We start from the raw sequence: 25,501 nt of genomic DNA, 5'->3' as shown, positions 1-25,501 counted from the left end.
GTGAGATTTCTACATGCTTGTTTGATGAGAAGCTAAACTGGTGTTAAAGAAAGTTAGACACAAGTCTAGTTTCTGCTTTGTGTGTCTCTCAAGTCGAAGTAGACGGGAGGAAAGAAGAGCTTATCTGCCCGTACGTGTATGTGTTCAGGGAATATAAAGGTGGACTTGTTGGCAAAAATGAATTCAGTTTATAGAAAATTAGCACCAAAGGAAAAAATATAATTCATAATCATATGCAGAAGATTTGATATGAATGTTGAGATAGTGGACACACAAATACATCTACAGAGAATCCATTAAGTAGTAAGTAGTTTTGAACAGCATGCAGGGCAGGAACCCAAAGCAGGAGATCATATAGGACTGACCCATACACTACACCCATTAACACCCCGTCTTTACTCTATTATGACAGAAAGTGTTAAAAATGCAATAAGTGCGAGTGGGGAGAGATTTAGTAGCGTGATTGAAAGGATCGTAATCAGAACTTTACATGTTAGAGGAAGCACCACAGATTATGTTATTATTACAGGAGCATCTTTGAACTACAGGATTGAGAATACAGCTCGTTTCCTCTGCTAATCTGTCCACACGCCAGTGCAGGCGGTGATGCTGCTGCATGCTTTACCGACGCCGTTAAAATAATTAACAGAAGAAGAAGAAAGCCGACCCAGCACCACAGTTGACCAATCAAGATGCAAGCTAGCTGTGATGTCACGACGCTGCTGTGGCTGTGCAGCGAGGCGACTCTTGCTTCCTTTACAGTAATTTTCTTGTAATTATTTTATTCGAGCTTTTGAATCTCAGTGCGAATGACAGTCAGTGAGGGACAGAGGCGCGTTTCATGTAGTGTAAGCCGTCGAAGGATCGACTCCATGGAGGTCGTGGACAGCCCGCTCAACCTTGTAAGTTTGATGTTGCAATAAGAGGCTATCTTTACAGCAGCTAGGAGCTAGCGGCTAGCCGCTTTGTTGTTAGCTTTGCTGCTGTTGTGCTGCGACCCATTTGCTTCGTAAGTCAGATGTTGGAGCAGAGACTGGCGTTACTCTCAAGGCGTAAAGTCGGGAAAAACAAGAATATATGGATCTGTTTTACTCGTTAGCAGAGCCATTCAGGCATCACTAGCAACATAGCGCAATGCTTTTATGCCTCATAACACACCGCTGCAGTCCGTTCACGAACAGAGGCTAAGCAGCGCTCTGCGCATGGTTTATTTAGTCGGTGACAAATACACTACCGTGGCCGAACAGACCGGCACGGTTGGGTTGCTGTTTACACTCATTGGTGGAGCTACTTCGACTTTCTGAGTTGGAAATCCAATTTATGGGAACGTTTCAGTTACCTCGGAAATCAGAACCAGAGCCGCGTCATCCCCATTCACTCCAACGGAACGTTTCGTTTTTTACAGCAATGGCGGATCATGCAATAGTTAGCAACAGAGGTGGGACCAAGTCATTGTTTTGCAAGTCTCAAGTAAGTCTCAAGTCTTTATCCTCAAGTCTCAAGTCAAGTCTCAAGTAAGTCTCAAGTAATGTCAGGCAAGTCAGAGTCGAGTCTCAAGTCACTGGTGTAAAAGTCCGAGTCAAGTCACAAGTCTGAAACTTTGAATTTCAAGTCCTTTCGAGTCTTTAAAAAAAACAAACGAAAAAATAATGTTGCAGTTATGCTAAATGTAAATATTAGACCATGTAATTTTAAAATCTGTGTTTTTCTCAACACATGACAAAATAGTGAACTTAGAAAATATACACAAATTGTGAAATTGCACCTCTTTAGAATGCAGCTCAATTAAACTTAGCTCCAAGAATAATTTTCACCGACAGTTCTGAGATAAGCTGCATGTTATTCTTGGATGCGGTTGTAGGACCAGCTTTAAAATCGCATGACAAAAATATCATACACATTAAAAAAAACTGTATCACCAACGTAGCCTGGACAACATTTGCTAGTTAGATGAAGTCAGCTATCTCATCGTAGCATATTTATATGCATATTTATAATCATACGGTTCTTGGAGTGAGTGCATACACTCATGAAGTTTAGTAACTTCAGGTCACTGCAACAAGCCCAGGTACAGTTTACCGACAGATGGGTGCAGGACCTTGAAATGCACCGTGTAGAAAGTAAAGACCATCGTACGTATCATAAGTTTACCAGTCTCACAAATCGTCGTCATAAATACACATTCGTTAACCGTTTATTAATAGGACCTTTGAGCTCAACGGTAATTAATTAGTAGTGGAAATAATTTCTGGTAGCATCACAGAAATGTAGCAGTGACAATAATACTGTATGCTGTAATCGCACGGGGCAATTAGTGATACAAAAAACCTGTTTTATCCTGTGAATAAAAGTATATGTTTTTGTCAATGTACCATAATAACAGAAGCGAAACGCAATATTGTGTCAGGACAATTCACTATTTATGCACAATAAACAAAGGAGCATAGTGCGACAATTTCTGTTCAGTGCCAGACTTGCTTGTAACCTATATCACCAATTATGTTATGAAAATGACGCATTAAGTACTAAAAGACACTGACCTTCGTGTAAATGCTTGGAGCAGACTAACCTGTGAGCTGGAGTGTTCTGGGACGTTATATTTGATCTTTGAATGGCTGCAATCCAGGCCATCCGTCGCCTGTTTGTTACTTCGGAAACATGGCTCGAACAATTTCTCTTCAACGACGTAATCCGATAACAACCGATCTCTTTACCCGTCGGCTTCCCGTGGCTGTCATGCGACCAGCTATTGCAGTTAATAATACAACAGCTTCTTGACATTTTTGTGTTTCTTTTTATCGCTGTGTGACTGATTTTAATTGAAAGCCTGCGTGCGCTAGTACCGCTTGCCACGAGTTCCCAGAATCCTTTGCGGTTCTACCCGTGAATGACGTCACATTTTCAATCTCTATATAATATGCATGTTAAATTTTATATTTGGGGTAAAATATCAAGTCTTTTCAAGTAAACCGGTTCAAGTCCAATTCAAGTCCCAAGTCATTGGTGTAAAAGTCCAAGTCAAGTCACAAGTCTTAGAACATTTTTTCAAGTCAAGTCTAAAGTCATAAAATTAATGACTCGAGTCTGACTCGAGTCCAAGTCATGTGACTCGAGTCCACACCTCTGGTTAGCAATATACGCTAACCGCACCATAGAGATGCAGAAGTGAAAGAGAAGATGTTTAAAAAATAAAGTGCACCCAGGTCAAATTTACTCGTGGGGCACAAATCATCAGGAGATGTAGGTGCTGTATGTACACAAAGGATATATATCAGGATACTGAAGCAGTGGACAGAGCCTGGTCAGTTTCCTTCGTATGGTTTATGTAGTGAGTCACAAATACAATAGTGGGATTACAGATTAAAATCTTTACCTTCATTGTCACGATCCTTGTTTGTTAACTTAAGGTTCTTGTGGCTTCTCCGACTTTCCAAGTATAAATTGGTTGAGGAGGCGTTCCAGATGAAAACGGCACCTTCTGACGTCAGCTGGATGCTGACTCTGGCCCGCTTGTCAGCATTTAGCAGACACATAGGCCATCCATGTCAGCAATGCACAGTCAGGGTTTTAGATGATTGATCAGGAGCATGTCTGCGACACATGAAACCCTTCTCCATTTGATCTTAATATTTCCTCCTAACTTAGCTACAGCTCTGAAACTCGGTCATCCAGGATTACAGTAGAACTACCAGCTAGTGTAACATGTCAAGAACAAAAAACACAGTAAATCACATAAAATCCAATTTATCGGATCTGAAGACTTAAAGTCTTCAGATTCTATCGGATCATCAGTCTCATTTTCATAGCATTAATGTTCACGTATGACAAGAAGTTTTCTTACAGTAAAGAGGGGAAGCTAGTCTCTGTTTCGTATTTTTGCTTCATATATTATCCCTGGTTTCATTCCACCACCTCTTTAACATTCTCGTAACACATTGCATTCCCTGTCTTACGTTCTTCAGGCTCACCAGCAGTGCAGACAGGCCGACCGTTTGGTAGCTGCTGGGAAGTATGAAGAGGCCATCTCCTGCCATGGAAAAGCAGCAGGTAGTCTCAGTTTCACACACACACTCCTTACAGTCTTCTTCGACCACAGTCTTTCTCCTTACAGTCCTGCCATGTAGTGCATTGCTCCTCTGTAGATGCTCTGCAGAGCGGAGGTCGTTCACTGAATGTGCTTTGGACTCTTTCTGGACTTGATCTGCTTTTATGCAGAATCAGGAAGTAACCAAACAACGAGTAGAACGTTACAGTGCTGACTCCCCTCACATAAGCAAACTGCATTTCACTTCCTATATACTTTTACGTTGTAGCCATGGTAACATCTTATAAGAAAGCGTCTGAGGAAGGGTGGTGTTGTTGGGTTTGGGTTTTTTTACTACATCCACTTCACTCCAATCCAGCGCAACAAATACTGTCCCTGTCTTATTGTGATGACCATACATTAAACTGATGTTTAATCCAATATACTGTGTGTGTGTTAGGTGTGTATTCTGTCTCATCTCTCTCTCTCTCTCTCTCTCTCTCTCTCTCTCTCACACACACACACACACACACACACACACACACACACACACACACACACACACACACACACACACACACTGTCTCACTACCAGATTTTCTGACTGAGGCAATGAAGGCACCCGTGTGTGAGCAGGTGAGACACTCAGTTTTATCTTTTTATCTCTCTGTGTTTGATCAGTGATGGAGTGAAACATATTCTCTGTCATGTAAACATGCTGATTCAGATTCACACACAGTTCTAACACCACCTGTAGCATGCTGTAGATCATCTAGACCAGCGGTCCCCAACCTCTGGGCCGCGGACCGGTCCGTGAGTCGTTTGGTACCGGGCAGCGAGAGTTGAGGCTCGGGTGTGAAATTTATGGTTTTCAGGGTTTTTATCGTTAACTCTGTTTCCCCGGGTCTTTTCCCGTGTTGTAGTTGTGTCTTATTTTGAAAGAAATATTTACATGTTACCATAGCGACCAGAGAGCATTAAGGGGCAGAGAGGAGGATGTTACTCTCAATGTTGTTGGCGCATTTCAGGAGGACGCTGCTAAAAAAGTTACACAATTACACAGTGAATTCATGTTTATTATTATATTTACCAAATACCAGTTTTTGTCTCGGTCGTGTCATTTTATTTTGTTCTATTTATCCGCGACACCTTGAAGGCCGATGAGTGAAAATATTGTCTGACATTAAACCGGTCTGTGGCCCAAAAAAGGTTGGGGACCGCTGACGTAGACCCCAGAGGAAAACTGAAGCCATGACAACTCGTTTGTTTGTTTTTTTTAAAGCAGCAGCTGAAGTTAAGGGTCACTTCCTCTAAAATGTCCATCTTATCATCAAAGAAAAATTTAAGGGGAAAATAAACTTAATGTAATGTTGAACATGTAACATCAGGAAGACAGCGAGACAGTGGGTGAGGTGTAAAAGCAGGAATGACAGACGGAGTTTCAGGCAGGAGTACATCAGTAGCTCTGATGGTCAGTGGTCATGTTGACAGTTGAAGAAGAGCAATGAAAATCAGTAGACGTGAGACAGAATGCATGTGTGAATGAGACGGGTGTAACCGCAGACCCTGTACATCACACTGCTGTGATGTATGGTTTGGAGACAGCAGCACAAACAAAAAGAGTTGAAGATGCTAAGACTTCTCATTAGGCCTGACCAGGACGGACAGGATTAGACATGAGGGTGTCAGAGGGGCAGAGCAGGACCACAGAGCAGATTCAGGGGTGTAGTGACAGAGGTGACCTGCACATGTCTGCTGTAAATAAAAACTACATTGACATGTGGTCTCCGTGGCCTCTTCTTGGTTGGATATGCTGAGGATTTTTTTTATTAGCACTACTACTGTTAATCAGTCTCTGTGCAAATCTCAATAAGTAGTAATCTGTAGTAGTCTTAAAAACAGACAAATCTTAAACGTAGGAAAATCAGAAGTCACTCACCCACCTGCCTGATCGTCAGAGTTTCAGAGCTGATTGTTTGTGTATGTCTTGTATCAGGAGAGTGATTGTTTGTTCCTTGGCTGTAGGCTCGTTTGTCCATGGAGCTGCAGAGGGACAGTCACATTAAACAGCAACGGTTAATCCAAGAGCGCTGGAAGAGAGAAGCTCGGCGAGAGGCGGTTAAGACACGACTTGGTCTAGTGCAGGCTACCGGGCCAGGGTTCTTTTCAAAATCTCCGTCCACGGGCAGCAGCCGGCCCTATGCCTCTCCAGGCGCCTCAGCTGCAGAGCTTGGAAGCGTCGGGGAGAGGGAGTATGACACCTTACTATACCAGCTTCAGACTCGGCAGACTGGAGGAACACAGATTTTAACTCCAGTGTGTTCGGGATCTAAGACCACCAAAGATGACAAAACGCGCCTGGAAGAACAACAGACGACCATCGAGAACTTGCGACTCCTGGTTGACGGCCTGACGAACGAAAACCAGCAGCTGAGAGCCGAGAACGAGCGGCTACGACTGGAAAACATGAGGCTGCACTCGGAGGCAGCCGACTTTGTGGAGCGCTCCGAGCTCTGGGTGCTCCCACAAGCAGGTGGTCCTATGGGAACCGGAGTTGGACAGGGAGGGGAGAGTAAAAGGAAGGGAAAGGAGATCGCAATCCCTCAGCTGCCACCGTTGGAAATGCCAGCTCAGGAAGACCTGTGTCTGGATGACCTGCCTCCTCTGGAGCTGCCAGAGGACATCCAGAATGAACTGCAGGAGCTACTAGACAGGGATAAGCTGTAATAGAACACATCACACACACATACACACACATACATGTGGTTCAACCAGTACGACTTTGAGTTCAGATGCCAAAACGTTATACAGTGAAAGCTACCGGCTCGACCCACGAGGCCTCTGCTCAGGTGGAATCAGACGACAAACGGGAACATCAGAGAGGGAGGAAGTGATAACGCTACTATCACTGGTGCAAGGCAGTCCAAGCCACAGATAAAGGAAACGTTCACTAATCTGTGAGAACAGCAGCGAGGCTGTGTGTCAGCATGACAGGAATACAGGCAAGGTTCAAGGTTTTCCCAAAACTTTCACTTATGTCTCAGACTTCTACTGTGTTATCACATGACCCAGATCTCATACAGCATTCAACGACAGCTTAGTTCTGTCAGCAGCAGATCAGCTGATGTTTCCCACAGATTTAGACTTTATTTAAGGTGTTGTGGAAGCGGGGGTGTGTGCAAGTGTGTGCATTATTATGAAAGGACACACACACACACACACAGCTTTCCTACAAGAGTTATGACATAATTCTGTGTATGTGTGCTTTGTGGCTCCAAACTCAGCTGTTCTCAGAATAACTGGTCCTGCGGATGAACTCCGTCCTGGACGTTTTGTTCCAGGTGTTCGGCACCGCAGGCCTGAGCTGGATTTTAAGTGACATGAGAGGTAAAGACTGAGTGTCGATTGTCTGGATGAACTGCTCCTAAAATTCTTTTGTATCCACACAGATGCATTCAGATCATGTGTAACTTAATTATAAGAAAGCATACTGGTGTTAGGGAAAAGCTTGTAATAGACTCATTGATGTTTTTCTGAGCAGATACTTGAAGGCTTATAAAACAAACAAGCCTTCTGATGTTCTTCTTATTCCCCACCAGAAATGTAGAGACACACGGGTTATCAATGGGTGTCAGTGGGGATCAATAGGAATGAGGGCTGACGCGCACACAGTGTCATCAGCGAGCAGATATGTTGATCTATTCTGAAGAGTTGATACATTAAGGTTTCCAACAAACACCATGTGAATAATGACAGTGTTCTTCAAAGGTCAAAGGGCAGAGTCCATCAGATGCTTCACACAGTTCTTCAAAAACAAGTGTAGTTGTGGGTTGTTGTGTCTCAGGATCTTCATGTCTGTACTGTTTATGATGTTGACGTCATTCATCGTGTCTTGTTGACTCTGCTAACAAACTGTAGTCTGCATTTTATTTCCTGTTTTGAAACCAAGTAATTATTCATTAATGGAAATGTTTAGTCCTGAGCGTTTGCAGTACCATATCATCTGGTGGTCACGCATACATTAAACTACAGTGTGCTCTAATGGTAACATCAGCTGTGTTTACTGTAGACCACATGTGAATACAGTCAGAATACTTGACTTCTTGGACGGGTGCATCTCAGCAAGCCTGGTTTCCAACACACAAAGAGCATGAAGGCAGCAGAGCACTCAGCTCAAATAAACTCATCTTGACTGGGGTGAGCAGACGGTGACGGGCTGACTCTGTGTCAAGCCCCAAAGTTAAGCCTCACCAGTATCCAAATAGCAGAGGCATGAAAGGCTGCTCACCCTCCTTATAGCTGTGGCAGGGTAAAACTATTGTTTGAGGCCAGTGAACATGCTTTCTAAGATAAGATAAGATAACCTTTATTAGTCCCACACGTGGGAAATTTGTTTTCTAATGTGGGTAGCTGGGCATTGTAACGTGAGTCTAAGGGGAAAGAGTCTGTCTTGGCGCGAGCTTCAAGTGGCCGGTGGAGGAACTACAATTTATGTCAGTTACACGTTTTTAGTCCCAAATGTGGCAGTTTGTACATTACCTGCAAAGCCAAAAGAAGCACCTTCAGTAATCTGAAGCTCTCTTAAATGTTTGGCTCACAGTCATCCCAGGATGTGACTTTGTGAATTTCTTTTTGTTTGGATGCCTCAAATAACTGAAGATATTTTGATCCACATCATAAAATCTGATCACAAACATCCATGACAACAGAAGGAGCAGAATGCAGCATAAACTGCAGGCAGGGCACGTTTATATTATCATAGGCCGTCAGTGAACATCCAGCGAGGCTAGTCCAGCTTAATCACAAAGCCATCCCTTTAAAAGATTCTTATTGATGGATCATTCACGTCCCGACACTCACCGGCTCCTGAACTGAAGCTGTGGTGCAGCTTTAACCGAGCTGAGCAAGCGTTTAGTCCAGCATGTCTACGAGCAAAGCTGATCGTTTATGTCGGCACAACAGAATAAAGAGGACTCGAGGCAACTTGTTTACTGTGTTGCTTGCAGTCTAATGCATGCAGCACGTGCATGCATACTATCACATATTTCGAGGCACTTGTACAAACTCGTGTATTCACTTAAGAGAGTGCATTTCCTTCCTGGATCCACTATGATGAAGATGAAGACGTGGCTACACACAGGACACTTTGCTGCATTTCCCAGCTATGCAAAACTCATTCATTGTAAGCCACGTGTTTGGCTTAGCTGGCCTTTAAATCGATGGTGATGTGAACAGTTGTACAAAATGATGTTCTGTTTTTGAATAAAGCTAACTGACTGTCAGTCTCAGAGTGTCATTTGGACTTCATGTTATTCATGTGTTTTTGAAATGAGCTTTACAGAAGCTGCTTTATCATTCTCACAGGGCATGAATGCAGCATGACAAACCTGCCAGATGGTCAGCTATCAGAATCACAGCGGCTGAAAAAGCTTCAAGTTGTCTTGTTTTTGGACAAGTTTTTGACTCATTGACTGAAAGCAGCAGCTCTAAAACCACCTCAGTTCTTCCAAATGCCCAAGCGCTTAACTAAGGCCCACACATCTGTGTCCCAGCTCGCCACTTGTGGCCGGTTGGATCAGAGATTTGTTAAAACACCACTGAAGACATTCTTACTGCTGATGCTTCACTTTAAGGGTTTCACTTGCAAACCACCTAGAGCTGTCGAAGCAACTACAGGGAAATGTCAAGTAGTATTTGAGCAGTTCAGTAAGCACTGGTTCTGAGAATGGGCCACCAATATAGGTAAGTTAGTTGAGCAGGTGGCTCATATGCTGCTACTACAGAGGCCTGGGACCACACTGGGCCATTTTCAAATCAAATCACTTTTATTGTCACATCACATGTGCAGGCACACTGGCACAGCACATGCGAGTGAAATTCTTGTGTGCGAGCCCCACAAGCAACAGAGATGTGCAAACACAACAACACAAACGAGCAAAATACAAGAATGGCCAACCTGAAACTAATAAATATATGTACAATATATAATAGTGTATGCATTTCTGGATGTGTATACTAAATATTTTCCTACGTGTGTGTGTGTGTGTGTGTGTGTGTGTGTGTGTATACACATTTTTACAAATTAAATAGTAAACAAATAAAATAAAATAATAATAATAAAATATATAAAATATACAGAGTTGAATATGTGCAAAACAAGTGGCATTTATATACAGTGTGGAGTGCATAATGTTGAAGTTCCAGTAGTGAAGCTGAGGTGTCTATGACGTGTTCAGCAGTCTGATGGCCTGATGGAAAAAGCTGTCTCTCAGTCTCTGGTACGGGACCGGATGCTGCAGAACCTCCTTCCTGATGGGATTCCCATGATGCATTGAGTTTTTCCTTTCCAGTCACCTTTCTCACTCACTATGTATTAATAGACCTCTCTGCATTGAATCATATCTGTTATTAACCTCTGTCTCTCTTCCACAGCATGTCTTTATCCTGTCTTCCTTCTCTCACCCCAACCGGTCGCAGCAGATGGCCCCGCCCCTCCCTGAGCCTGGTTCTGCCGGAGGTTTCTTCCTGTTAAAAGGGAGTTTTTCCTTCCCACTGTCGCCAAAGTGCTTGCTCATAGGGGGTCATATGATTGTTGGGTTTTTCTCTGTATCTATGAAGCGCCTTGAGGCGACTTTTGTTGTGATTTGGCGCTATATAAATAAAATTGAATTGAATTGAATTGAATTGAAGCAGTCTGAACAGTTTATGGCTGGGGTGACTGTTTTTCCTGCAAGTCATTAAGCCCATCTATAAAGGCTTAAAGCCAGAAATAAAAATCTTATTTTAAATCTGGCTGATCTCCTTTTCAAGATCAGTGAACAGAAGCACATCTTCTAGAGCTCTGTGTGTAATCTCATTTGGTTCCATTGTTCTTGCAGCTTTGTAACTGATGTCATAAGGAGGCAGTTCTGGAGTGTCGTCCAGGTGCTGCATGCTCACTGCATGCTCAATCATCCAGGTAAGTAAATCCTAAAAGACTGATTCTGTTCATCTGGACGTTTTCAATGACAGAAATGTTTCGTCACTCATCCAAGTGACTTCTCTGGCTTTTCAACCCCAAAACACGCTGCACCAAAAGCTGGTCCACCCCAAGGATCGGGTCCCCGACACAGACAGAGTAACATAGTGTACGCTGTTAAGTGCCAGGATTTATACATCGGGGAAACCAAACAACCTCTGGCTAAGAGGACGGCACAACACAGCAGAGCCACCTCGTCAGGCCAGGACTCTGCAGTCTATTTACACCTACAGGCCAGTGGACACTCTTTCAATGATGAGGATGTAACATCCTGGACAGGGAGGGACGCTGGTTTTAGGGCGGAGTCAAGGAGGGAAAGACCATCTCTGAATGGAGGAGGGGCCTGAGGGTACATCTGTCACCATCTTACAATGCTGTGATTGCAGCCATTCCCCAACTCTCTGCGAATGGGACTCATGGCCATTGATCAGTGGTTGTTGATCAATGGTCATCAATTTGCATGATTAAGATTAAGGACCTGACCTCCCAGCCCATTGTTCCATCAGTGGGCTGGTTTCAGTCATTATGCAAATGTCCTGTTTATAAGGTTGGAACCTGCAGTCAGCTGAGACTGAAGACGTCACCTGATGATGAAAGTTTCTCCCTCTGAAAACGTCCAGATGAACAGAATCAGCCTTTGGGATCAGACTCTTGGCTTTACTGCTGTCAGTGACGGGCAGTGTTCTTATATTGACAGAACCACATTCATGTGCTGTTGTCAGATTCATCTTAGCCCTATACAAACTCTGTACTGTGTGATTTGCACACACTTCTAATTGCTGTTGGTGTGAACTCTGAGCAGAGCAGCTCTGGCAAAACGGGTTTTTCTGGCAAAGGGAGAAGTCCAAAAGCTGCTCTGTGGGCGGCTTCAATCATCAGCTTCTACGTAGTTTATTACAGTTTTTCTCAGTTGCTTTGGTGCATTTCTCACAACAGAATTAAACTTTGCACAATAGTCAGTTCAACCTCCACAACATGTAGTCGTTTTGGCACAACCTTGTGGCAGTTTCATGTTCATTTCGTCCAAAGGCAAATGCCTTTGGACATGAAGCAGTTGAATAAGTACAAATATCTAAAGAATGGTCACTTTTGACTTGCTGTTCATCACCATCTCCTTGCTTTGATCATGAATGTCACAATTATTTATACTTGTGCCGGCTGAATAGTCATTGTCCTTACAACTAATAGTCTTCATTTCATTGCTTGTGTCAGTGCACTCAAAATTGTTGAACATCTTGTCAAACAATTTGTACATCCATTTTGAAAACCCTATTTTTAAGGAGTTTCCATGAAAATCTCCATAAATTACTTTTCTCAGGTGAACCTTATCTCACACTAGTGAATATTGGTGTGTGTTACTCTTACTTGCAACCAATGAAAAGCCTCTTCTACCCAGTCACAGGTGAATCGCGTTACAGGATCCCCTACTCTACAAGTATATATATAATGTAAACCAACAGACAGGATTGGCATGAGGTGCATACTGAATCTACAAAACTGCAGAACATGGAACGTCAGCCTTGTGGAAGAGGGGTGAGGATCGGTGGAGGACGAGGACAAAACCGGGCAAGAAGAGGCCAACCACATAGACACGTCCCTGACGAAATCAGGGCAACACTTGTGGATCATGTGATAAACCATGGCCTCACAATGGCCGAGGCTGGTCGAAGGGTGCAGCCAAATGTTGGGAGAACTACTGTAAGTTCCATTATTCAGACATTTCATCGGGAAAACAGGTGAGCATACTGTAATGTAGTTATTCAGCACAAACTAATTTGCTCTGCACTTTCATAGTCATACAGGAGACTTGCATTAGGACATGACCTTATAGATCTTTACATATAGACGTACTGTAACTGAAGCGCAGACTTGGTGTGGCATAGTGTGCTGTGGTACAATACAGTAATGCTGTAAAGAAAGGAGTTTAGAATGATAGTCCTGTAACCATTACTGTAAGCATGTTTGCGCTTAAAGGACTGCCAGACAACCTAGAAGAGGTGGACGAGGTCCACTTTTGACTCCGCAGCAAGAGGAAAGAATTTGTGCAATGGTGGCTGCAAACAACGCTTTGAGACTGAGAGAAATACAAAGAGCTGTCGTAGAAGATGACACAATCTTTGGAAATATTCAGTCAATATCAATGCCCACCATAGACGGAGTCCTCAGACGGAATGAAATGTCCATGAAGCAATTGTACAAAGTACCATTTGAACGGAACAGTGAAGGAGCTCCGTCACCAGTGTGTACAGGTAAAACATGTTTGCATATGTACCTCTGTTTACTGTAAAAGTTTAGGCCATGTACTGCACTTACATTTATGCATGTTACTGTAATCCTATTCACAGTTCAAACTGTACAATCTGTTGTGCCAAATGCACCATTACAGACTTTTTTATTCTCATCCTTTGGATAGCGTATCCTGGAATTGGAGGCCAGGGAACCCCTGCACACGTTTGTATATCTTGACGAAGCGGGATTCAATCTCACAAAAGGCAGACGGCGTGGACGAAAGAGCCACCATTGATGTCCCAGGCCAACGAGGAGGAAATATTACAATGTGTGCAGCAATCTCAGAAAATGGCGTTCACACCCATATTCCTCGTATTGGTGCATACAATACACAACACCTGTTGGCTTTTCTGGACGCTCTTTATCGGGCCCTAATCCCACAAAATGAAAGGGATGATCCTGGTGACAATCGGACAATGTATGCAGTGGTTTGGGATAATGTTAGCTTCCATCACTCTGCTGTAATCAGGCAGTGGTTTGCAGCACACGACAGGATGCTTATGGAGTTTCTTCCTCCTTACAGTCCATTCCTAAATCCAATTGAGGAGTTTTTCTCTTCCTGGAGGTGGAGGGTATATGACAGGCATCCACGTACCCAAATGACCCTGCTAGCAGCTATGGATGCAGCTTGTGATGACATCACAGCAGAGTCCTGCAAAGGGTGGATTCGACACTCCAGAAGATGCTTTCCCCGATGCATCGATAGAGCTGACATTCGCTGCGATGTTGATGCAAATATGTGGGCAGACAGACGGGAGCGTCTAGATATCAATGATTGATATGCAGCAGTGTCTGTTTTTCAGGTTTTTGTTTCATGACTACTGCAGTAAGGTTTACTGTCTAAGTGAGTTTGTTTGCTGTAAAATGTTTGATTTGCTGTATTTCCCCAGTTGCACAAAGCTGTGAACAGTTTCAATTAAATATTATCAAGAGTGCAGAGGAAGTGTCTTGATTTTCCTTTGCAAGTTATGGTTTTCAACATGCCGTGCATGCTGTCCAGACTTGACATGTCATTGGGAAGCACCTACAAAGAACTCCGTCACAATGAGAACATGTTCAAACCATTTGATTTTGTGAGCAAAGGTGCTGGTGTAGTGACTTGTAATTGTGACGCCCTGACACTTTGATATAAGTACTTGCTTTGGATGGATATATTTGTTTTGATGAAGTGACTCGCTTTTGCAAGTTATCCACCATGTTTTGCAGTTTGCACTAATTGTTTTGAGAAGAGCCTTAGTAGTGGTGCAGAGATCAATTCTGTTGTGAGAAATGCACCAAAGCAACTGAGAAAAACTGTAATAGTAGCAAATGAAAAATGATCTGTCCACACTTTGCTCCTGAAAAATCCCGAGTGGCACCACACACTGAAATATGAATTATGACCATGGGCCAGAGTACTGTTACAGCGCCCAACACCACAGGAGTACAGTTCATACATTTGTATAATTTTGTAATAAAATGAATTGTCTGTTTCACCTGCGGTTCTTCTGTAATATTAACACTGTACAGTATTGTTTCATAGTCTCACACAAAGATTTGAACAGGAAATATGGGCGCTACATTAGATCCACTGCAAACTCTCAGAACTGAATAATAATGGACAGACCACAGGATCTGTTGGCCTGACTGCAGTCAGACAAACTTTCTTTTATTACACCTCCACACACCAGGTATCTTCCCCACAAAGGTCATACAGCCACAGTGCTTTGTGTGGATACATAAAGCTTTGGTATCATTAGTCAGTTACAATGGTTACATGGACCCGCTGATGTGAATACGTTTGGCTTGTTGTTGCATCAAAGCAAATAAAAACAGGCTGAAAATTCCTCTGCTTTAGGACGACCTGCTGAACCAGGAGCACGATGACACATCGACATCGTTTCTGCCAGAGAAACGCGGAAATCACAACGTCGCTCAACCAGCAGTGTGCGAGGAAACGAATGCTACGAGCAGCTGTTATCAGCATCCATCAGCCACCTCGTGCTCTGCATCCTCTCACAGCTAGTTACATTAAAATTGAGATGACAAGCAAGGACAGCATAAAGATAAAAAAGTATAAGAGGAGGTATATGTGCAAAACGTGGTTGCATACAAAACACCTTTTGATCACCTCACAAAAAAAACACCATTCAGAAAGCAAAACTTGAGTAATAGCACAAAACACGACTTGAAATTTACAACCAGGGAGTGATCGGGACACAGTACAAAGTGCACCAATAAAAAACAGAAAATAATCATCAAGAGTGGAAGCTGCAGGCCTGCACAAGTGCTGACACTCTCTCTTATTCACGTTGTTTCCCCCCGACAGAAGAGTCTGAATATCAGCTCTGTCAGGCCTGCTCTCCTCAAATGTTCATGCTTTCACATTGCTCTCCACTGGTACTGTAAGTGGGTACCAATTAGGCCACAAGTCCAGACTCCAACAATAGTGGTACGAGCAGGTAAAACAGCTAAAAGGCAGCAAAAGCAGAACTAATGCCAAACTTTTCGAATAGAGTTTGAAGCTGAACTGCTAAATAAATCATAAAAACATATATAATAAAAACAACTTTGGTTATTCTAAATGCAAGTTCAACATTTTATATTCCACCACGAGAACAGTGATTTTTCACTCTGAGCTGAAAGTTGGAATGAAGTTCAATCCAAATCAGGATGATTTACTCCTGAATGCACTTAGTAACACAACTGTGTTGTTGTTGTGTAGCTGAATGTGCAGCTCGCTCATGTTTGCTAATAAGACAGACGTGTTATTAGACATTCGCCCTTCTTCTGCTGCTCTTACAACAACTGCCTGATAAAGCTTTAATTAAGATTTTTAACAAGCTATTTTAAAAGCAATGTAAATGTCTATGTAGAGTATGAGTGTTAGCCATTAGTGTCACGTGACTCCAGCCAAGCACACAATAGTTGAAGGTTCACTCAAACTTTGAGATTTTGGTCTTTTGCACAAGAAAAATCATTGATGCAAAAAGTTGACAATAGTGGAGAAACCAAAGCTTGTGCCTGTTGAGGGGTTACTGTTATGCTGTGATGCAACAGCATGAAAACTAGTGAAGCATGACTTTATGAACTCCTCACAGAGGACGCCTTAGGTGGCATGTGTCCTGTAAAATTACAAACAAATCAACAGCTCATCTAAAATCTAGACACACATAGAAACATGTCTACAATGCTAACGAAGAAAGAAACAAATCACACGTCCCACAACAAAGTCAGCCCGTGTTCGCTGAGAGCGAGCGCTCTTTGAGCCACTGCGTGTAATAAATATGTCAGAAGAAAGGTGATCGTCAAAGAGCTCAGCAGAGTGAAAAGTCAGAGCTAAAAACAAGCTGACAGTACCATCCACCAACCAGCAGCCTGCTCAGCTGTGTGTATGTATGTGACAGCAGTAATGTCTTCAGACTCCGTAGTTAACGGCGCTCAGCGCTGGTCTCTTCTTGCCTTTAATCTTCAGTGATCCGTAACGAGCCTGGTGACAACGTTTAAGAAAAACACTCATCAGTGTGCATGCAGTCCAGAGATTCAGCACTACTGACTGTGGCAGAAGGATGTATCGACACACTAATGTGCGTACTCAGTGGAACAGAACACTCACGTCTTTGCGAACTCTGGATCGAGACAGTTTGACGCTCTGCGATCGCCTCAGTCCTTTCTGACTCACAGCCTCGTCTTCAGAGAAGGTTGGCTCGGCCTCTTCGTCCGTCCTTTCCTCCTGATCATAATAGTACTCTGGAGAACAGAAACACATACAGACGCGTCAGGAATCACCAAGACACACAATGTTTGCATCCATCTGTTCTCCTCCACTTAAGAGGTTCACCCTGCACAGGTGCCCAGTGCTAACACACAGAGATTAAGACGCTCACATTCACAGCTGTGACAGACTCAGAGTTGCATGTTTGGGACTCTGGGCGGAGCTGGAGTGCCCGGATTTGAACCCAGGACCTTCCTGCTGTGAGGCGTCCGTGCTGACCAACACGTCTGAGTTTCAACAATGATCACCAAATTCAACGTAAGACTTTTTATACTGTTCTTACTATTAAAAGGGCCCACAGTCAATAAGCACACTCAAACTGAAATATTCAGTACAGTAATATAAACAGGAAACAGAAGCACAAATCAAATACACAACGATACTAAAACAACAACGAGACACAAAACCATCACAAACTGGTGAGGTCCTGTGAGGACCAACAACAGGAAAACTGTAACACTGAAGAGTGTGAGCGATGACTGTGAGGCGCATGTGTCCCAGCAGAGGGCAGCACACACCAGAAGTGCCGCCTCTCTCTGGCTCCACTGTCATAAACACACAACAGCACAAGCTCATTATTAATAACATCTGCAGCTTCACTGCACTGAGCTTATCATTACGAGCTCGTGGACATCACATCATGGACAGGACTGCCTCACACTATCGCACTCTTGTATCCAGGGATAAATATCGATACATTGGAATATTGCGATGTTTCGTGTTACGATACTGAATCGATATTCAAAAGCAGTGTTATCGATTTTTTTATTGAGAATTTACTTGCATTTACTGTGTATTTCTTTTATGTGTAGCAATTCAAACTCCGGCCGCTAGTGTTTACCGCTTTCACTATGATGGAAAAACAAGGTCTCGCGATAACACTGGATGTGCCGTAGAAGCGTCTATTTTACCAAACCTAAGAAGTGGACCAGCGGACGTGTGGCAAACTGTGCTAGCTCACTGATGACAGAAGAGGAGAGGACACAGCAGCTTTCAAAGCAGATGTGTGGACTTCTTTTGGATTTAGGACAAAACAAGGCAGTAAAACTTTGACAAGAGCTACGAAGTCCGTAAAATCTGCACCGCCACAGTCAAATACTCAGGTAACACAAATTTACGAGTACCATAGCAACGTAGCATCAAATGCTAACCTTAAAACTACCAGCAACTGACTCGTGCAACAAAACCAGCGCAGTCGGTACTTGTTTCTATTTGCGCTGTCTGAGCGCAGTAGAGAATAAAGGATTCGGTGATATGATTACAACGCTGGAGCCCCGTTACACCGTTTCTCCGGACAACATATCGCAGACATCGCTCTCCAAAGTTGTACCAAGAAGTCACAGCGACAGTCCTGGACTCCCAGCTCAGCAGACAGCTGCTTGGACTTCGAGATCACAGCTCATCACATACTGATCCGTGGAACCTTCAGTCACAGACGAACAAACTCCTTTTCAGGTTGCACAAAAAGTGTTCCACTGGTGGACATGGCAGGGCTTCTTTTATTAGCACTTTATATTGTTTACTTGGATGAATTCTTCAAGCAATTTCATTTTTCATGTATAGTTGTTTATGTTAAGGTCACATAAAAGTGCTTCTTTTTGATGCTGCAGAGAGCAGTTTTTGGATTAGTATTTTAAAATGATAGTACTCACTAAGTAAGACCTCAGTGTTACATTGTTTACTTCTATCAGTAAAGTGGTTTTTGTTTATCTTCTGATAAGACATTTCTCCATTCATTTTGAACTTGGAGAGTGAAACGTATCCCTCTGTTTTAGTTAACAGCTCATTTAACACTTTGGACTGTTTACTGTGAGTTCTTGTTAGAGATTTTCTACATTAGACATTATAACCAAATCTCTATAATACAATATAATCAAGTAGGCCTTATATTCTAACCAAGTATGCCTTATATTTTGTGTGTTCATATATTTTCACATAACCAAACCTATTGTTGAAGAATTACCTAATCAAGTCTATTGTTAAAGGAAAACTGATGCATTCCTTACCTAAGTGTCTGAGATGTTTGACAGCATGATATAATGATGCATTCTTTTCCTATAGTGTCTGTGATGTCAGATAAAGCATGATATACTTCTGTATTTTTATCCCAGTGTGTGAAAGATCAGATAAGCTGATTTAATGTTTAATCTCTTCCCTGACAGTTAAAAAGAGGAAGTACTATGTAACCCATTTTTGCCTTATAAATAAAGCAAGCGAGCCTGTGCTCGGTGTGTGTGTCTTCTCAGAGGCATTCACCCGTGCGCACGTTTTCTAATTACTCTCTGAGTCGGTCTGCAGTTGTCTCATTTCTCTTACTTGTGTTTTGAACAAATGTCTAAACCCCTGACAGTTCTCATACAATCAACACAAACACAAATATCGTCTGGCTTTTAGTATCCCAATATATTGTATCGTGACACATATTGTATCGCCAGATTCTCGCCAATACACACTCCTACTTGTATCAACTGTATGCACTATACTTGAATATTAGTATGACGACAAAGTTGATTTGGACTGGATGAATGAATCATTACCAAACACACTCACAATCAGTTACTAGCAGAAAGAAGAAACCACATCATGTGTTGTGACAGAGAACGACACTCACGACTGCACAGCACGGCTCCGGCGCTCGCACAGAAACATCCTGCAGAGCCTTCAGTTTTCAGGAACCAGCTTCCAGTTTGGATTCGGGAGACAGACACTATCTCTACTTTTAAAGCTTCAAACTTTCCTTTTTGCTAAAGCATATAGTTAGGGCTGGACCAGGTCACCCTGAATCCTCCCTTAGTTATGCTGCAATAGGTGTAGACTGCTGGGGATTCCCATGATGCACTGGGTGCATCATGGGAATCAAACACCCTAACCCTGTGGTCAGTGCAGATCCAGAACAGTGCACCATGCCTCAGCAGTGCTCTGATCTGTAGACTGTCCAGTGGAACATGTTCCCTGCTCTTCAATTAACTGACAGCAATTTTCATAGCAATGATGTCATCCTCAATTCTTCTTGTCGACCTTGTTGTTATTTCTATTGTGTTTTTGTGGCAAAGAACCACAGACAGTACAAACCGAGGCTGTGACTTCTGTAACCTGCATTCTTCCATAAAGACGATGGTTACACAAAGACTTCCAGTCATGAAGACGTCAGTGAGAAAAACCTGGCTTCTTATGGTCTCAGTCACTATCTTGGGTCATACACAGTTTGTGTACAGTTTACAGTCACAAACCATCCCTCCCCGTCCATATCTTTGCATCCTTCCAACAATGGAAACCAGTGGGTGATGCCACAGAAGCTCCACCCATCTTTTATACTGTGTAGGCTCTTAACACAGGACTGAAAGCTTTCAAAGTATGGACAGCTACATGCATTTTCCATCTGGGTGGGTCAATGTGAAGAAGGTGAAAACAGGTATTATTCATCGTTAAAGCAAAATTAAGTGTTACATAGCTGGTTTAAACAAACTACCACAAATCTTATGTTTTGTTGACTTGGACAGTGCAGGACCAGCTCTGGTAGTGTTCTCGTTTGTCACCCGATGTCGGGTAAACTGTTCCTATAGTTTACATGAGCCGCCACTGACAGCCGGGTCGCTGTGGAGAAGCAGGGATTGGTGCGAGCCTATAACGCAGGGTTAGGGGAGGTGCGTTCACGTGCTGGTACCGTACTCGACGCTCTCGTGGCAGCTTTAAGTAAAGGCTGATTAGTACGTCTCACACAGCAACTGTCTGGTATTTTGCTTAAGGTAAACTCAAAGATATTCAAAGGATGGCTGGAAGGCAAAGGGCCGCAGTACCGCAGCTCTCGAATCACGTGAAAACTATGGCTCAAGGTATTCAAGCTCATTCACCTCTACATCCCCGACTCCGTGCGTCTCATCCACACGTGGTCGTAACAACACAAAGGTTCTATGCAGGATTTATTAAGCATCAGATCTGTTAATAGTAAAATGAATGTGCAGTAGAGCTGTGCCCTTTGACCACAGTCTCATATCCTGATATTAGACATCGTCCCGACAACGATAGAAATCACAAAAACATTTTCAATTCTGTGAATCTCGGGCAGCTGAAGTATTTCCAGCCGGGCATCGTGTACCTGGAGCTGAATGTTTTGACTGATGCATGAAACTATATATTTTTACACATAACTTATAACGGCCGTCATTTTCTTTGTGAGTATTTATCAGACGGCGTGCTCTAACGTTTAGTCTAAGGTTTATGTTGAGCACCTGACGGCTCTTCGTTGCTTCTCATCTGTAAACTCTCTCCACACTGTTTCACGTGATCCTTGCGTGGGTGGTAGAGGTTTGTCGTGTTTGAGTCTGAGGTGGGGACCTCAGTACGCTTTCCTGGTCCGTGTCAGACTTTTCATAACCAAACCATGTCCATGCTACAGAGGTAGCCCCTCGTTTTCACTGGTCCTTCTGTTTGTCATCACTTCAGTTTATTTTGAAAAATCTCAACAGGATCTTCAGCTTTATTGTGAAAGGTTTATGTGGAAAATAAACAAGCGGAGCCAAATGCAGGGTTTACCATTGCTGTGGCTAACGACAACGCGTAAAAACAGTCGCTTATCTGTCCGTAGTGTGGTTATTTTAAATATAAGCGAAAGAGAGAACCTTAAGAAATTAATACAGTCACTATAGCGACCATCAAAACCATGAGAAAATAAACCATAAACAGTTTATTTTGTGACACCACAAAACAAACGATAGTAATATTAAACGATAGACGTTTTCATATCGTCATCAGATATACACCGTTATATCGAACAGCCCTAATGTGCATCATCACCAGTCATTTTTAAGTCTGTTAAAAGGATGACAGACATATGAAGCCTCAGAGGCAGCGAGGAGCACACACAAAAGAGAGTTGTTAGGCATAAACATCTCCGTCTTCATCTCTCTGTAGCTCCTCCTCGTCGTCTGAGCTGAATACATAATACAGTCTCTCTCTCAGTATCCTGATGCTGTGTAGCAGCCTTTCTCCCTTACATCCACCCATCCGTCTCTACATCTCCATTCATCTTTGTCCTCGCCTCCTTCATCTCACCCCCCGTTCTGTCTCTTTCCACACCTCACCTACTTGCTGTGTGTGTGTGTGTGTGTGTGTGTGTGTGTGTGTGTGTGTGTGTGTGTGTGTGAGTGAGAGAGAGCGCGCGAGCAGGAGAGTGTGTTTGACATTCCACTGGCATCCCACACAGCCTTATCTCATCCCCTGTGTCTGCTGGGAAGTCATCTCACACTCCAACCAGCCTGCAGTTGTCATCACGCTGAGGACAAACACACACAGAGAAGTGCAAAGGTAACAATGTAGCTGTCTAACAAAGTCCTGCTCATGTGTGCCTTATTGTTCTCTTCTGACCATCATCATCATCATTATTTATGATGGTTGTCATTATTCTTAATTATTATTAGTCAACATTGTAATAAAATAATGTTCTCTCATTCATCACCAGCGTCAGTCTTCATGGATTACTGCTTTGGCGTTTTTTGCCAAACTCATAATAAAATAAAAACGTAATATCACTGGAAAGAGTTTCACTGATATCTTTCCAGGAGTCATGTTTGGGATTCATCCCTTCATGGCATGTGTGAGGTTTGCATGTGCTTACATGACAGTGTTGAGCACATGTGCTCACTGCGCACATCGTTGCTCACACAACAGTCTAAACGCTGAGCTCAGGCTCTTCAGGGTCCTGGTTGGTTTTGAACTGTGCACAGCAGGGAGACACTTTTCAGGGGGAACATAAAGGTCCAGTCACCGGCTCACTGCAAAGCTCCAAACCCCAGCAGGCTTCCTCAGATACGAGACGTTTTGTAGTTGTCATGGAGACTGTGGCGAGAACCAGTGACAGACAGAACGACGCCACCTTCATCCACCACGAAGGACTGACCTTTGGCTGGAAATCTCATCTTAGCATTGTTTAGAAAAAGCTACCATATCAAACATGTTATCAATCAGCTGTCAGGGTTCTAGTCAAACCTCTAATCACAGATTTTATTCTTTTAGGTTTCTGTTTACGAACTGTTTTCTCTTTCTGTTTCCATCCATCCATCCATCTTCATCCGCTTTGTCCGGGGCCGGGTCGCGGGGGCAGCAGCCTAAGCAGAGAGGCCCAGACCTCCCTCTCCCCAGCCACCTCCTCCAGCTTATCCGGGGGAACACCAAGGCGTTCCCAGGCCAGCCGAGAGATATAATCTCTCCAGCGTGTCCTGGGTCTGCCCCGGGGCCTCCTCCCGGTGGGACACGCCTGGAACACCTCACCCAGGAGGCGCCCAGGGGGCATCCTTGTCAGATGCCCGAACCACCTCAGCTGGCTCCTTTCGATGTGGAGGAGCAGCAGCTCTACTCTTTCTGTTTCCTTTACCATGAATTGTTGTGATTGAGAAGTTGTGTTACGTTTATGAGAGAAGCGCACGAGTGTGTGTGAGTGTGTGTGTACCATCTCCATCCGGAGCGTCACTGCTGCGAGACCTCCTGACAGCAGGGTTGGAAGAATGGGAGCTGTACTGGTACAGCTGGTTTCCTCTGTCGTCCTGCTGGTCTATCTGTGTGAGGTCATGCATACTCAGGCTGCGCAGCTTCTCAGTAATGGCCCCCTGACCCTGCAGCACACACAACACTCAGCATTACACCACAAAAACATCTCAGAGATCAGCAGTGCTGATGTGTTACAATCACAGAAAGAGCCTGTAGTTTATCAATAATCTGAATCATGTGGTGATGCTTTTGTTTCCAGGTGTGGCAGTCATCTTTCACGTGAATGGCTACAGTCATACAGGTGTCCTGTTCCTGATCCCATCAGTTGTTATAACAGACACTGTAGACTTTAATTTGTCTAAATTAAAAGCAGACGTATTTGTGTGCTTGCAACTAGTGTCAGATATCTAGAGTTCATTACTCACCAATCAAAATCCTCATAATAACTATTTTGTATAATTGGAAATATTTCTTTGCTTATCTGTACCTTAGACACACGTCACATCTAAACAGCTACAATTCAAATTTGATGCATTATAATTCCACATATTTATGCATCATTGTATCCAGAATGTCATCGTGTAGCTGTGACTGATTAATATCAACACTGAGCTGTTCAGATTTTACTAGTTCACTGGGAACACTATGATATATTAATACAGGACAGATATTATTGGAACGGCAGAAATCTGACAGTAAAAACAGACACTGCAAACTACAGCACTGTGAGCTGCTGTTGAGCAACCCTTCACTTCTGGAAATAGATCCAAGTTTACTGAAGTATGGAGGTGGAGGAGATCGTTCATATCTTGGACTATCAGTATCTTACATGAAGAAGAGAATATTTACATTAGAGAAAACTAAACTTCAGTCCGCACTGCTGCGCTGTTACTGTACAGGGCTTCATGCAGCTTTAAAGACCTGTGAGACAAACCGACGGTGGAGCACAGAAATGCAAACATGTCGTTTAAATGACTTTGCTGTGACAACATTTTTACATTAAAAAGTTTAAGAAGCATTACATGTTTTTCCACAACACTCATTTCTTGTTGTGCTGCCGATCTGTGTTTGTCCTTCATCATTGCTGTATTTTTAGAAACATGAAATACTGGGAGACATCATGAAAGGAACCTTCTGCATTAAAGGATTAGTTCACTTGTTTTTCAAGCCTCAGGAACAAATAAAGCCTGAAACAGGCTTCGTTTGCCTTCGTGATGCCTCTCATCCACACTGGACTCTCAGAGAGGGTGCAGAGTCATTAACAAGGCCCAAAGCCACAGTCACAGCACCACAGCTTCAACAGCAACAGGCTTCAGCACTCTGAAGCTGCATTTCCACTGTAACTAGACCCACTAGTGTAAATGATACCTAATGGAATTGATTAAATGATACCGTCTGCTTCAGATCTGGGAATTAAAGCTTAAATCAATTAAACATATAACGAATAATTGATGATGACAAGAATACGCTAACTGTGAATAACGAGGTACAGAATACATTCAGATCAGGGATGCTACTGAATGATGATGAAGATGTTACCACGGAAACACTTCACAAAGAACATGAACAGCAGGGGGGGGGGTATTGTTGTAATGTACAGCAGTATATTTGGGCTATTACAGGTAAACGCTAATACGAACAAAATGATGAAGTCAGACATTCACAGGGACATTTTCACCCTGTAGCACCAATGTAAGCTCATTTATTATTATTCTTAGAGCTTTGTGATTTAGAAGGTTTTGATACATAATTCTTAATTTCTTTTTGTTTGTTGTTTGTAAACATAAAGCCCCGGCATGCTGCTGTAACAATGAAATTAATGTCAAACACATTAAGGGACATACAATGAAAAACAAACAGTGTCGTAAATAATGAGTGACATGTATCTGCAACACCACCAAGTCCATGTCAAAACCAAAACCAAAAAGAAGAA

General features: G+C 43.0%; 2 protein-coding genes across 6 annotated transcripts in view; one reads left to right on the top strand and one right to left on the bottom strand.

Annotated features, from left to right (window-relative positions):
* The first annotated feature begins 673 nt into the window (after positions 1 to 673).
* Positions 674 to 9,306, top strand: nrbf2b (nuclear receptor binding factor 2b). Of its 3 annotated transcripts, none has more exons than XM_086272445.1 (4): positions 674 to 761; positions 3,963 to 4,047; positions 4,620 to 4,660; positions 6,050 to 9,306. In XM_086272445.1, the coding sequence occupies exons 1-4, from the start codon at positions 693 to 695 to the stop codon at positions 6,749 to 6,751; spliced, it is 897 nt and encodes a 298-aa protein (XP_086128571.1). In that variant the 5' UTR covers positions 674 to 692; the 3' UTR covers positions 6,752 to 9,306. The 3 variants fall into 3 exon arrangements, with proteins under 3 accessions (XP_086128571.1, XP_086128570.1, XP_086128572.1); XM_086272444.1 differs by having other exon boundaries at positions 694 to 902; XM_086272446.1 differs by lacking the exons at positions 674 to 761; positions 4,620 to 4,660 and adding an exon at positions 763 to 902.
* A 5,638-nt stretch (positions 9,307 to 14,944) lies between these two features.
* reep3b (receptor accessory protein 3b) overlaps positions 14,945 to 25,501 on the bottom strand; it is a 36,848-nt gene continuing 26,291 nt past the window's right edge. For all 3 annotated transcript variants that reach the window (XM_086270901.1, XM_086270900.1, XM_086270902.1), the window contains 3 exons: positions 23,531 to 23,693; positions 16,927 to 17,060; positions 14,945 to 16,800 (listed from right to left, as the gene is read on the bottom strand). In XM_086270901.1, the coding sequence (XP_086127027.1) occupies positions 16,729 to 16,800; positions 16,927 to 17,060; positions 23,531 to 23,693 (369 nt within the window). In that variant the 3' untranslated portion in view covers positions 14,945 to 16,728. The remainder of the gene's footprint in view (positions 16,801 to 16,926; positions 17,061 to 23,530; positions 23,694 to 25,501) is intronic.

The sequence above is a fragment of the Aulonocara sp. 'chitande type north' Nkhata Bay genome, linkage group LG18 (assembly GCF_057382095.1).
Source record: "Aulonocara sp. 'chitande type north' Nkhata Bay isolate Kocher_YH1m ecotype deep benthic linkage group LG18, A_spYH_male_GT1.1, whole genome shotgun sequence".
Taxonomy (NCBI): domain Eukaryota; kingdom Metazoa; phylum Chordata; class Actinopteri; order Cichliformes; family Cichlidae; genus Aulonocara; species Aulonocara sp. 'chitande type north' Nkhata Bay.
This window is presented reverse-complemented; position numbering and strand designations above follow the sequence as displayed.